Raw genomic sequence first — 12,631 nt, 5'->3', positions numbered from 1 at the left:
TTAGGGCCGGGCAACGTGTTTTTTAACAAATCTCTCAGGCAACGCTCATGCTCCCTAAAGCTTGAGAATCACTGCAGAGAACTGTTGACAGCAGGCCACTTGAAAAAGATTTAGGGAAGATGAAGGATTTCATTGAACTTGAATTAATAGTTATCTGCAGTTTGAATTACAGAGGTAGTCACTGCTCTGCTAATACATTACCTTCAATTAGTTAGCAAGAAATTAAGATGTCTGAAATAAAGATATTAGATGAACCTTGGTTTAGGGTAGACAGTCAAATCGTAACAACTTGCATAACAGACATAAAAGCAAAAGCATTATGAAAAATTATGCTCTTCTGGCTCTCAAGTGCATTCCTTAATTGAATATATGAGAGTTGCCTGATTTTCTGGAAAATCACAAAATGCCCAAATCAGGTAAAGCCATACAAGCCAAACTCAAGAGAAACTAGATAACTGTGCAATTTTTTTTGCAGGAACACCTTCTTAAGTTCACCTGGCTTTCTGCTGGGGGACAAAATCTGTCCTTTCTCAGTGCTTCTCAATTTGGGATGCAAATTGGAATCACTTGAGGATAAGAAACACACACTCAGAGGAGATTCAGAGCAGCAGGTAGTGGATTCTTTGGGGGCATGGGTTCACATAAGCAGTCTGGACAGTGAGCCCTGCTCTCCTTTCTCAGCATGGGCCAGAGCCTGCCATGGACCTCCAAGAAGAGCACTCCAGAGCCCCAGCTATAGTTCTAGGCATGGGGGCTGATGTGGAGAATTTGGAGTAGTTTGGAACGTCCTCATCTAAAGAGTTTGCTTTGAGAAAAGTCCTTTTATACCTCCTTTGACCCACTTCTGAAAGACAGCCTTAATAAACTGGTTTCTGTGGCCACTGAAATAGACAACATTCACGATGCCAAGCCTTCCTGAGGAAGACCACCTAAAGTGAGGCTGGTGGCATTTGCTGTCTTAGGAGCTCCGGGTATCCCTGTGATGGACTCTCCCCCTTGTGTCCTCAGGCTACGGACCTTTTCCTGCCCACTGGTCCCATTCATGGATGTACTGCAGTTTACCCAGAAGGACCTGGAGGTTGCAGTTAAAGCCATGCAGATGGAGAACCTGAAATTGAAAAGCAAGTATGAAGAGCTCCATGCAAAATGCTCGGAGATGGGGAGAATTACGATCGGATTTTTAGGGGTGTACCCAGGTGATGGAGAAGGTACAGAAACAGAAGCAGCTTGCCAAAGCTGAAATCTAGAAAGTCAGAAAGAAAAAGGTCAACTTACTGCAGACAAATTCCATGAAGCATATTTCTCTGAACTTTTAAGGAATTTGAGAAGCAGGAGGCGACTGAAGGCTATCTCATGAACGAAGAATGGCTGAAGAAGTGTGCTGAGGATTACAAATTAAGAAGTGAAATGGAAGGCCAAAGATACCAAACATTAAAGGCCCACACAGAAGAGGTTCTCAATCTGGCAGAGAAGGAAATCGCTCGGGTCCAGAGGAAAGGCCCCAGTGGGCTGTTGGCCTTCTAGGTAAGCCTGATAAAGGGCCAGATGAGGAACATCCCCCAGAGACCATTCAGCAGAAGACTAAAGAAAACAATGAATAACTCATCATCTGTTATGACCTTATTTCAGAGCTGGAATGATGTGGATGGAGGTCACTGACCAGTAAGTGACCTTCTCTCCCTCCTCCCGTCTCTCTGTGTAACTGTAAGCAAGACTTGTATACTTTCTTTTCTCGTTTTTTCCTTTTGGTGGAGATCTAAGATACCCTTAAAAAAAAAAAAGTTAGGGCTTCCCTGGTGGTACAGTGGTTGAGAGTCCACCTGCCGATGCAGGGGACACGGGTTCGTGCCCCGGTGCGGGAAGATCCGCAAAAAAAAAAAAAAAAAAGTTATAGAAAATTAAGTATGAACTATCTTGACTTCTGAGTTACGCTCTATTTGACTTCTTCAGTGTTGATGCTGATCTTTCATTAGCAAGTTTTTGTACCCTATCAAATATGTGCTCTTGTGAGGTTTACTGAAATTTTGGGCGGTGCTATACCCTGCAGGTATTTTTTTACTGTGGGAAAAACACTGCTCTGAAATTGACAGCCAATAGGACCAAGAATCAATTAATTTTGTTAGTACACATGTACCACAAAAGTATGGTTTATAAGAAGTCGTGTTGGGGGCCCCAGTCTCATAAACTCTTACAATGCTAACTGGCAATGATAAAATAATTGCTATAACCTTTAAAAAACTTTATTGTAGTTCATTTAGTTATTTATAGTTGCAGAATTAAACAGTGTATTGACATGTGCACAAAATGAGCAGAAGGTTGTGGGGTGTTGTTTAGTGGTTAAGTAGTACTTTGGCTCATCCCCACATGGCGAAATAGGTATATGAAGGACCTTTGTGTCTGAGTTTTTATGGCAAGAAAATAATTTTCTTAAAAATTCATTTTATTGAAGTATAGTTGATTTACAATGTTGTCAATTTCTGCTGTACAGCAAAGTGACTCAGATATACTACTTTTTCATACTATTTTCCATTATGGTGTATCACAGGATATTTAGTTCCTTGTGCTATACAGTAAGACCTCGTTGTTTATCCATCCTATATACTAGTTTGCATCTAATCCCAAACTCCCAATCCTTTCCTCCCCGACCCCCCTCCCCCTTTGCAAACACAAGTCTGTTCTTTATGTCTGAGTCTGCTTCATAGATATGTTCATTTGTGTAATATTTTAGATTGCTATATCCTTTTTTTTTGCTATATCCTTTTAATCAAATCGTGCAAAAATATAATCAGAGGTTTTCAGTTCAGTCCTTAGGTATGTGAACTGTCCATCAAGGGGGCAGTGATGAGTTTTTCTTAGTATGAAGATGTGACTAGAATTCAAGCTATTTCAGTGAGGCTACACTGACCACCAGAATGACAAAACCTATGGACATGTAAGGAAAGGCAGCTATAGATTTTGGTCCTGAGACGATTTTAAGAACGACTTTGTTTGACATGAAGGCTCAGACCTTCCTTTTGCTTCCCCTTTTTTGGCCCTAAGAGAATCACAGAATTCTGAACCAGATTTTAATGATCAAGTAATGCCTTTAATTACAAAAGAAAAAGGGAGGCCAAAACTGTAATTTACAAAAAAGGAAGCAGCCAAGTCATTTAATACAGGGGAATAAAGGTGAGTGGATACAGCTCAAAGAATGCACCATTCCCTGCTACCCCTTCTTTTTGCTACAAGTTGCACCCATCCTTAAAAACACCATCTTTGCCAGATTCAGGAGCAAAAAAATTGCTGAAGTTGGGTTTTCTGCCTCCTTTGTAAGCTGCACATGTTTTTAACATGTATTTTAAAACTGTGATGTGAAAAGGCCATAAAACAAGAAGCAAATATGCCATTCTCTGCACATGAAAGCATTATTTTACCAGACATCAGAATATGCACTTAGAATTTTTTCTCACAGTTGTGTTCCTGTGGAGATATACATTTGGTCTTATTCATCTGTTTCTCCTGTAACCCCAAGTACAGTCCCCAACATATGGTGCTGTAAGATATATATTTACATTTTAAAAGTAAATACGTTTTCCATATACTGTTCAGCGCCTAGACTTTTCTGATAAAAGGCACAGTCTCTGAGCCTGTTGTGGTTTCAGAACAGAAACGAAGTATGTGAAAAACAGGTTCCTGGGGCAGGAGTGTCAATATTTGTCTGCCAGCCACGCGAACCCTGGCAGCTGTCTCCGGACCTGAGGTCTCCAAATCAGTGTCCCCGGGCATGTGACAAGCTCAGGCACTTCCCAAGCTGGCACAGATCGTCCAAGGCGGGCAGCAGCAGTTTTCAGAGATGGCAGGGGCGCGATTCGGGGTGGTCCGTTCAATTGCTAACAGGCCCCCCGCCAGTGGCCGCGTTGCTGGGCCGAGTGCAAAGGCAGCGGGGCTTCCTCGCAAGGGTCGGGCCCAGCAGGTGGGGACTGGAGAACTCTTTGTGAGTCACGGCCAAGCACGACTCGGTCCGTGGGGCTCGCAGCACGGCCGTTTCCTACCCGTTCCTGCCAAAGGCCCGCTTCAGCGCGTCCACGAAGCCCTCGTAATGCGACAGGATGGGGCTCTCCCTCTCGATGTAGGGGACAACCCACTCCTCGGCCGGCCCACTGAGGCGACTGATTAAAAACGCCACCTTGAGGGTGTCGTTCGAGAACCTGGCCTCAAAGAACCTCATGTAAGAGGTCGCTTGGATCAAAAACTCGGGAAGCCGGGCGGAGTCGCCTTTGAACGTCTCGGGAAAAGCCACCGGGCAGGCGGGCGGGCGCACCTGGGCCAGCAGGTTGGCTTTCTCGCACAGGAGCCGCCGTACCTGGTCCATGAGCTCTTTGTTCTCCCTGCGCAGCGCACGGTTCTGGGTCAGGAGGTCCTGCATCATGACCGCCAGCGCGTCCATCACCGCCCGCCGGATTCCGTCCCCGCCGCCGCGCCGCCGGAAGTGCGTGTCGCTCGGGGGCGGGCCCCGGGGGTCCCGGCGGCGGCGCGTCCGGCCTCCACAGTCTAGGCCGGGCTTATGTCCGAGCGCCGGCAGGCAGCGTCGCCGGGACTACTGGCCGGAAAACCAGCATCCGGGAGGCCTGAAGCAGACGGGCGGCGGCCAGAGAAGAAATTTGGAGTAGACTGGGGGCCGAGCCGAGGGACACAGGTCCGCGCTCGGCGGAGGAATCTGACGCCGTGGCTGCGTTCAGCACTTCCGGTGGGCTCTGTCCGCGACTTCCGGTAGGCTCTGTTCGAGGCCGGCGAGCAAGTGCTTAAAGCGGAAGCTGTCCGCTCAGGGATTGCGCGTCATTGGGCAGCTGCGCCTTCGCCCGCTCCTCCCGAGCTGCGAAGCAGTCGTAGAGTTTTTTGAAGTTCCATATTCCTGGCTGTTCGCATGTTACGCTCAAGGCTTCACAGCCACGAGGAGGCAGTTCTAATGAAGCCCTCTGTGCCTCAGAGTAGACCATCCCTTGGGGCTTCCAACTTGACGGAACAAGGAGCATCTCTCCTATCCGGAGTGCCTCCCAGGTGCCTGATGCCTTATCCTATCTCATCTAAGCCTCCCGACTCTGTGAAGCCCATGCTGGGTTTCTGGTTTGTTTGTTTTTGTTTTCCTGAGGACACAAGCAGCTCAGAGAGTATACAAATTTATTTTGGCTACAAAGTCGGTGGTACGTAGGTGAAGGCTTCCTGAGTGCCAGGTGATTGAGGATGAACTTAAACTTAAGGTGACGGCAGGGTCTGTAGATTGGAAGGGGCCCTGTTGAGATGAACGTCATCTGTATTTATATGAATGAGAGGAACAGATTCCATCTGGTCCAATTCAGCCGGCGCTGGCTGTGAGCTCTGCTTCTCTACTGTAATTAGGCTCTGCTCTGACCTCCTTCCTATCTAATCAGTTTCCTATTTTTTCCATCAGTGTGACGTGCTAGGTAAAGAAAACTTCAACCTTTGTGTGTGTGTGTGTGTCTGTGTGTGTGTGTGTGTGTCTGCAACCAGCGAGTCGTTAAGCACGTTGTCTACCAAGAACCACTCTCAGGCTCTGGGACTTCAGCTATGTCCCACTGTTTCCATATTTGAGGCGCTCAAAGATTGACCCCGAGGATCCTCCCATGCCAGAACCACCCGAGGTGAAACTGTGGGGAGGAAATTTCAGGAGGAGGTATTGCTGTGTGGTTCGGTGACAAAGAAACCCAAATAACATATCTTGATGAGTAGTTACATTTACGTTTAAGAATATAATTTTTGACTTTTTAGAAATGAGAAGTGATACTTTTTGCCAGAATCCTCCGTTTGTCATTTACATGGAGATGGTAGGTTTTGATTCTGGCTTTTGATCGATGTACTTTTATTTGGTATTTTACTGTTGGAGACTAGTTTGTATTAATAAAATAATGTTTCCTAATAAAGATGCAGGTCATAAATTGCGCTAAAACACTTTCAAAAACAAAGTACAAAAGTACTTGAGATCAGTTAATTAAAATATATGTACCTCAAGAAAGAAGAAAGTCAAATAACAAAAAAGTGGTTATCTTTGGGTGGTAAAATTTTTATTTTATATGTCTGCATTTTTGAAGTGACTATTGATTTTACAATAAAAACAATAAAATTTATTAAAAATGAAAGAAAACAGAAAATAGAAAAGAAATGCTTTCTATTTTCAACACATTACTTATCTAAAGGGAATTTTGGAAAGCACAGAGGATGAATGCCTAGCTTAACTGAGACTGCATTTCAGATCTCAGGCTTAATCTGAAAACATGTATTATTCTTCTGTTCCTTTTTAGCTAGAAATTATTATTATTATTTTGCCAAGGAAAAAGATAACATGTCATCATATTCAGTTCATCTAAAAAAAGAAAGCCATTTACTGAGTCGCTATAACTTATGGAATATCTCTGGAGCTACAGAGAGTATCAAAATGTCATTTAAAGTTTCAGAGCCAAAATGAACTCTTAGTTTGTCCTCAGTATAAGGAATACAAAATTTATGAACCCAAATACAAGACTGGGCAGTCAGCTCAAAACACTGAGGATGTGCTTTCCACTAACTAGTTATACCGCATACATTCTTATGCACATATCATATGTTACAGTATACATTTTAAAAAAAAAACATGTTGCCAGATATATGATAGGTCATCTGGTCCAGAGCTTTTCTGTGCTGGGAGTTCTAGTTTTTTGTTGTTGTTTTTTAATCACTGATTTAATCTCTTTACTTGTTATAGGTCTGTGCAGTTTTTCTATTCCTTCTTGAGTCAGTTTCGGTAATTTGTGTGTTTCTAGGACATTTTTCAATTTCATTTAATTTATTGGTGAACAATTATTCATAGCATTCTTTTATTTTTATTTGTGTAAAGTTGGTTGTAATGTCCCCATTTTCATTTCTGATTTTAGTTACTTGCATCTTCTTTTTTCTTTCTCAGTCTAGTTAAAGTTTGTCTGTCAATTTTGTTGATTTTTTCCTAAGAACAGACATTTGGTTTCATTGATTCTCTATTTCACTTATCTCTGTTCTAATCCTTATTATTTCCTACCTTCTGCTAGCTTTGGGTTTAATTTGCTCTTCTTTTTCTAGTTCCCTAAAGTGTGTATGGACCAAACTGTGTCCCCTCAAAATTCATATTTTGAAGCCCTGATCTTCAATGTGACTGTATTTGAAAATAAGGCATTTCAGGGAGGCAGTTAAGGTTAAATGAGGTCATAAGGGTGGTTCTGTTTCTCTGAAGAACCCTGACTAATACATTCTTCTTTTAAGTCATTTCTAATTCTTCTTTAATCAAGGGTATATTCATGGATATATGCTATAGAAAACTATCTTTCAAGTGTATACTACCAAAAAAAAAAAATCCTATGACAAATAAGAACCAGGACCATGAATTTTTTGTATGTGTGTGGTTCTGTGCATTCTCAAGATGTTTTAAAAGGCTTAAGAGAAAATACATTGAATGATGGTACACACCTGCTTTGGACAGAGTTGTAGTGGAGGATGTTAAATTTATTAAATTTGGGGTGGGGGGTGACTTGCCACTGTGGGACTTGCAAGTCCAAAACCTGTAGGGCAACCTGGCAGGCTGGAGATTCAGGGAAGAGTTGATGTTGCAGTTCTGAGTCTGAGATAAAAGTGCAGGCAGAATTTCTGTGTTGTCGTCTGGAGACAGAACTCTTTCTTTGGGAAACTTCAGCGTTTGCTCATAAGGCCTTCAACTGATTGAATGAGGCCCACCTGTGTCATGGAGGGTAATCTCACTTTATTTTACTTTTTTTTAAGAGTATTTTTTAAAGATTATTTTATTTATTTATTTTTGGCCCTGTTGGGTCTTCGTTGCTGTGTGCGGGCTTTCTCTAGTTGTGGCGAGCAGGGGCTACTCTTTGTTTTGGTGTGCGTTTTTCTCATTGTGGTGGCTTCTCTTGTTGCCGAGCACGGGCTCTAGGCATGCAGGTTTCAGTAGCTGTGGCACACGGGCTCAGTAGTTGTGGCTTGTGGGCTCTAGAGCACAGGCTCAGTAGTTGTGGCGCGCGGGCTTAGTTGCTCTGTGGCATGTGGGATCTTCCCGGACCAGGGCTCGAGCCCGTGTCCCCTGCACTGGCAGGCACCACCAGTGTGCCACCAGGGAAGCCCTCTGCTCACTGTAAAGTCAATGATTCTAAATGTCAATCACATCCAAAAAATACCTTCACAGCAACTTGAAAAACAGATGTTTGACCAAACAGTTAGTCACCATAATCTTGCCAGGTTGACACATAAAATCAGCTATTTTATGTGTCAACCTGGCACAGAAATTTGATCATTTTAGAATAAAACTTGAAGACATTTGAGGAAATGGCCTAAACAAAAGTGAGTGTTTGTGAGAGAACTCATCTGAACATTGTTTTTTATTTGACTCACAATTCTTGTAAAAAAGAAGTTAAATCAGGAATATTTCAAAATAGTTACTTCCTTTAGGCAAGTAAATGCAGAACCATGTCCCTATCTGTGTGGGGTTAATCAGAATATATTTCAAACTGCTGAAAGCAATTATGACAAAGGGCAGTGTGACTGTCTAATAAATGGTTGTTTTTGTTGTCCAGCATGTATCTTTATCACTTGTTTGCTCTCTTTGGGGGAATCATTTACAGTGACTCAAACTGTGAGTCAGGAAGTGAGATGTCCCCTGATGTCACACTAAAAAGACTTGTGAGACACATACTACAGGGGCTTGATGAATGGATAACCTGTGGAATTGAAATAGCATTTTAAATGGGTATAATTTTCTTGCAGATATCCTTAGGAGATAGTCCTACTGCCTCCTGGAATGAATGGGCTTTGTTTTGACGTGGGCCCCATACTAAGGTAACAGTCTCTTTTGGTCATTTGTCAGCGTGTCTGGAACCCCAGCTATATTCACCAACCTTTATAGATTTGTTAGGGGAATCAATTGAGTAATGCACGTGAAAGCGTTTTGGAAGCGATCAAAAATTAGAAAGTTGATGTAAGACAATGTCTTTACCAAAGCGATGATAAATGTCAGAGTATTTATCAGAGACCATTTGTTGGTTTCAAAGCTTTATACAATATTTAAATGAACTTTGGCATTTTTGGTGGGAGGGACGGTTTTATTGAATTTTCAGAGCTTTCCGTGTGGGAAGCAAAGCATTAAGGAATTCACTGAATTCAAGATATTAATAGCAGAGGCAATAATATGGCTTATATGACTATCAGTTTAACAAGGTTAAGTGGTCCTTTAAAGGACAGAATTATGTGTCAGATTGTCCTAGGCACTAGGACACAACAATGAATAAAAACAGATAACAGTTGCTGCTCTTCTGGAGCTCATGATCCTTGATTAAAGAAAACTGGGGCAGCATAGTAAAAGAAAAATTATGACAGGGCACCCCAGTTGATACTGTGTAGTCAGAGAAGTGGGCCTTGAAGAAAGGGCACTTAAGTTGAAATCTGAAGGACATGAAGGCATTAACTAGGGAGGAGATGGGGATTTTCACAAAGGCAATCGGCAGAGTCTCTGGTGTCAGAGGAAGTGTGGTATATTTGAAGACAAAAATCCCAGCATATCTAGAGCACAGAGTGAAAGGGGAACAGTACAAGATAGGGCTGGAGAAGGAGGCGGTAACTAGACTGCAGGTGCCCAGTGGGCTGTGTTACAAACCTTGGTCTTCACCCTAGGAACAATAGAAAGCCATTGAAGTTTTAATTAATAGGGCACATGATTATCTGTTTTGAAGAGATTACTCTGGCTATAGTTGGGGTCAGAGCAGGTGCGAGGAGACCAACCAAAAGGCTGTTACAATTGTCCAAGCAAGGGATGATGGTAGCTTGGATTTGCAGAGTAGCAGGTGAAAAGAGAGAAGCAGACAGCTTTGGGAATTCTTTAAGGGGTCACATGGACAAGATGTAGTGATGCATTGCATGCGGCAGAGGAAAAGCTTGGTGACTTCATTTACTAAGATAGGAAATGCTGGAAGAGGATCAGGTTTATCTTGGACGTGTTGAGCCTGCCATTACTAATAACTGTAACCTTCCTTAATGTCAATTCCAACCACCCTATTACCACCAGTTCTTACGTTTCCATCTCACTGTCTTTAGTACCCCTACTCCAATGTTGCTTTTCCCACCAGTACCTATAATCTGTTGCTCTCTCATGGTTTCATGGCTTCTCACTCTTTTCTCATCTCATTGACCGCTTTATTCAATTTCTATTCCTTCTGTAGTATCATTATCATCACCTCTTTGCATACATGCTCGACTCCCTTGACCTTCTCTTGCTTCATTCTCTCTTCTTGGAGAAAACACACTCCTACTTAAATTCAGTTCTCTACTTGCTCCTTACCTGCCCTCATTCTGGAGAAAAACACAAAGCCATGCTGAATGGGCTCAATTTATATGAGCATTAATATCAAACATACCCATAATGCTGCCTGAAAATCATACTGGCTTTCACCAGTACTCACTCTTCAACTCTCCTTGGTGATTGTTTCATACCTACCACACCTCAAATCTTTCTTCTCCAATTCTCACTCTAAGCGGACGAGCTTGCATCCCCCCGCACTGAGAAGCAGAAGTGATCAGAAGAGAATGTCCATGAACTCTCGCCATCACATCTACCCGCCTGTAGGTGTCTGTAATCATTTCTTGTGCCTTTTCTTCTCTTATTACAGAGGAACTAAGCTTACCCTAGCAAAGGCTAACCTCTTCACTTGTGATCCCATTTCCTCCTAAGATGGGACCACCCAAGGGCAAGGGCAACACTCAGAAATTCTCTCCTCTCTCCCCTGCGTCGTCACTCTTCTCTTCCACCAAAATCTTCTCTTGACCTCACTTTTCTCTCTGGCTGATGTCCATTTTCTTTCCTCCTCTTAACAGTTGTTTGTATTCACTACCTCTGTATTATCTCCTCTAATTCTCCATCCACTTGAATCAGACTTTCATACTTGGTACTTTACTCATCCTGAATGTATCAAAGTCACTGTGACTTCCATGTCAATTTCAACCCTCATTTTATTGGACCCGTTGGTAGCATTTAATATCAATGCCAGAGATCAATTTGATAGCAAATCACTCTTTCCACCTTGAGACTGTCTTCTCTTGGTTTTACTCCCACCCCCTGGATGCCCCTCCCCATCTTCTTTCTGTGTTCTTCCTCACCTCCCTGTGTGCCGGGATCTCATTTCTTGGACCTCTCCTCTACCTCCACTTCTTTAGCGATCTTGTCCAGATGTGTGGATTTAAGTACCATGTATAGATCTGAAAGCTCCCTAGTTTTTATCTCCAGCCTAGACCTCTCCCTGAGCTCCAGACTTGTATATCCAGCTGGTTACTTAACAGCTCCTCTTGGATGTCTAATGCATGTCTCAGATTTAACATGTTCCCAAGGGAGTTTCTGCTCCTCGTTTCTGGACCTGCTCCTTCTGAAGTTTTCTCCATCTGAGAAAACGGGAACGTCATCTTTCTAGTCACCCTGGCCAAAACCCCGGGGGTTATCCTTGACTTCCGTTTTTCTTCTCAAACACGATATCCAACCGTCAGCAGATTCTCTTGGCTCCATCTTCAAAATGTGTATGGAATCTGATCACCTTTTACTAGTTTCACAGCTAATACTTGGTCAGAGCCGCCAAAACTGTCCCGTTGGATTACCGTGCCGGCCTCCTAACTGGGCCCCCTACTTCTACTCCCAGCCCCACGCCCAGAGCAGCATTTTAAAAACACAAGTCAGATCGTGGCATTCCTCTGCTCAGAACCCTCCAGTGGCTTCGCATTTCTTCAGAGTAAGAGCCAAAATCCTTACAGTCGCCTCCCAGGCCCTATGCAGTGTAGGCTTCCTGTTAACATTCTGATCTATCTCCCTGCTTTTCCCCTTGTTCTCTCAGCCTGACCCACGTGGTGTTATCACTGTTTCTCGAGGGTGCCGTGCACATTGCCAGTTACAGGATTTTGCACCTTTTGTTCCCTCTGCTCAGATGTGCACTTCCATTGCTTCTTTACCCTTTTCAGGCTTTTTCTCAAACATCACCTTCTCAGCGAGGCCTTATCTGATCACACTAGATAGCGTGTGTTCCGTCTTCTTCCCAACACTCCCTATCCCCTTCTCCCACTTGATTTTTCTCCATAGCATTCATCATGGTGAAAAATATCTGCTTTTATATGTTTGTACTTTTGTTCCTCTCTCCCCAAAGAGAATTGAAGCGTGATGAGGACAGGAGCTCTGTCTGCTTTGTTCACTGTTGTGTCATCAGTTCCTGGAACAGTGCTCGACCTATAGTAGATTCTCAGTATTTGTTAAAAGCGTGGATTAATGAATCCAAGTGCATATAGTGAGTGGGCAACTCGGTCTTTGAGTCTGGAGCTCAGAGGAGAGGTTTTCACTGGGGAAGCACGTTTGGGGCTCATTGGCATAGCGATATAGGGTGACCATGTATTCAAGTTGGCCCTGAACAGTCTGGGCATAATTGCTAATAGTACCCCTCCTTTACTCTGAAAAAATGCTCTGGTTTGAATGATAAATTGTAGAGTTCTCCTAAAAATTCATGGTAGCTGAAACCGTAGGACTGGATGGCATTGCCTGGAGAAAGCCTATAAAGTAAAGCGAGAAGAGGATCTAGAAAGAGCCCTTAGGTTCTCTAACTTT

The 12,631-nt window shown here is 43.2% G+C and overlaps 1 protein-coding gene across 1 annotated transcript; it reads right to left on the bottom strand.

Annotated features, from left to right (window-relative positions):
* Positions 1–3,063: 3,063 nt before the first annotated feature.
* On the bottom strand, positions 3,064–7,339 carry LOC116739101 (protein LDOC1-like). Its single transcript, XM_032603214.1, has one exon. The coding sequence runs from the start codon at positions 4,424–4,426 to the stop codon at positions 4,028–4,030; it is 399 nt and encodes a 132-aa protein (XP_032459105.1). The 5' UTR covers positions 4,427–7,339; the 3' UTR covers positions 3,064–4,027.
* Positions 7,340–12,631: the final 5,292 nt, after the last annotated feature.

Source organism: Phocoena sinus, chromosome 14, assembly GCF_008692025.1.
Source record: "Phocoena sinus isolate mPhoSin1 chromosome 14, mPhoSin1.pri, whole genome shotgun sequence".
Lineage (NCBI taxonomy): Eukaryota > Metazoa > Chordata > Mammalia > Artiodactyla > Phocoenidae > Phocoena > Phocoena sinus.
This window is presented reverse-complemented; position numbering and strand designations above follow the sequence as displayed.

What these genes read in the sequence shown, in the direction of transcription:
- LOC116739101 (XM_032603214.1), bottom strand. Translation starts at nt 4,426, where the DNA reads ATGGACGCGCTGGCGGTCATGATGCAGGACCTCCTGACCCAGAACCGT.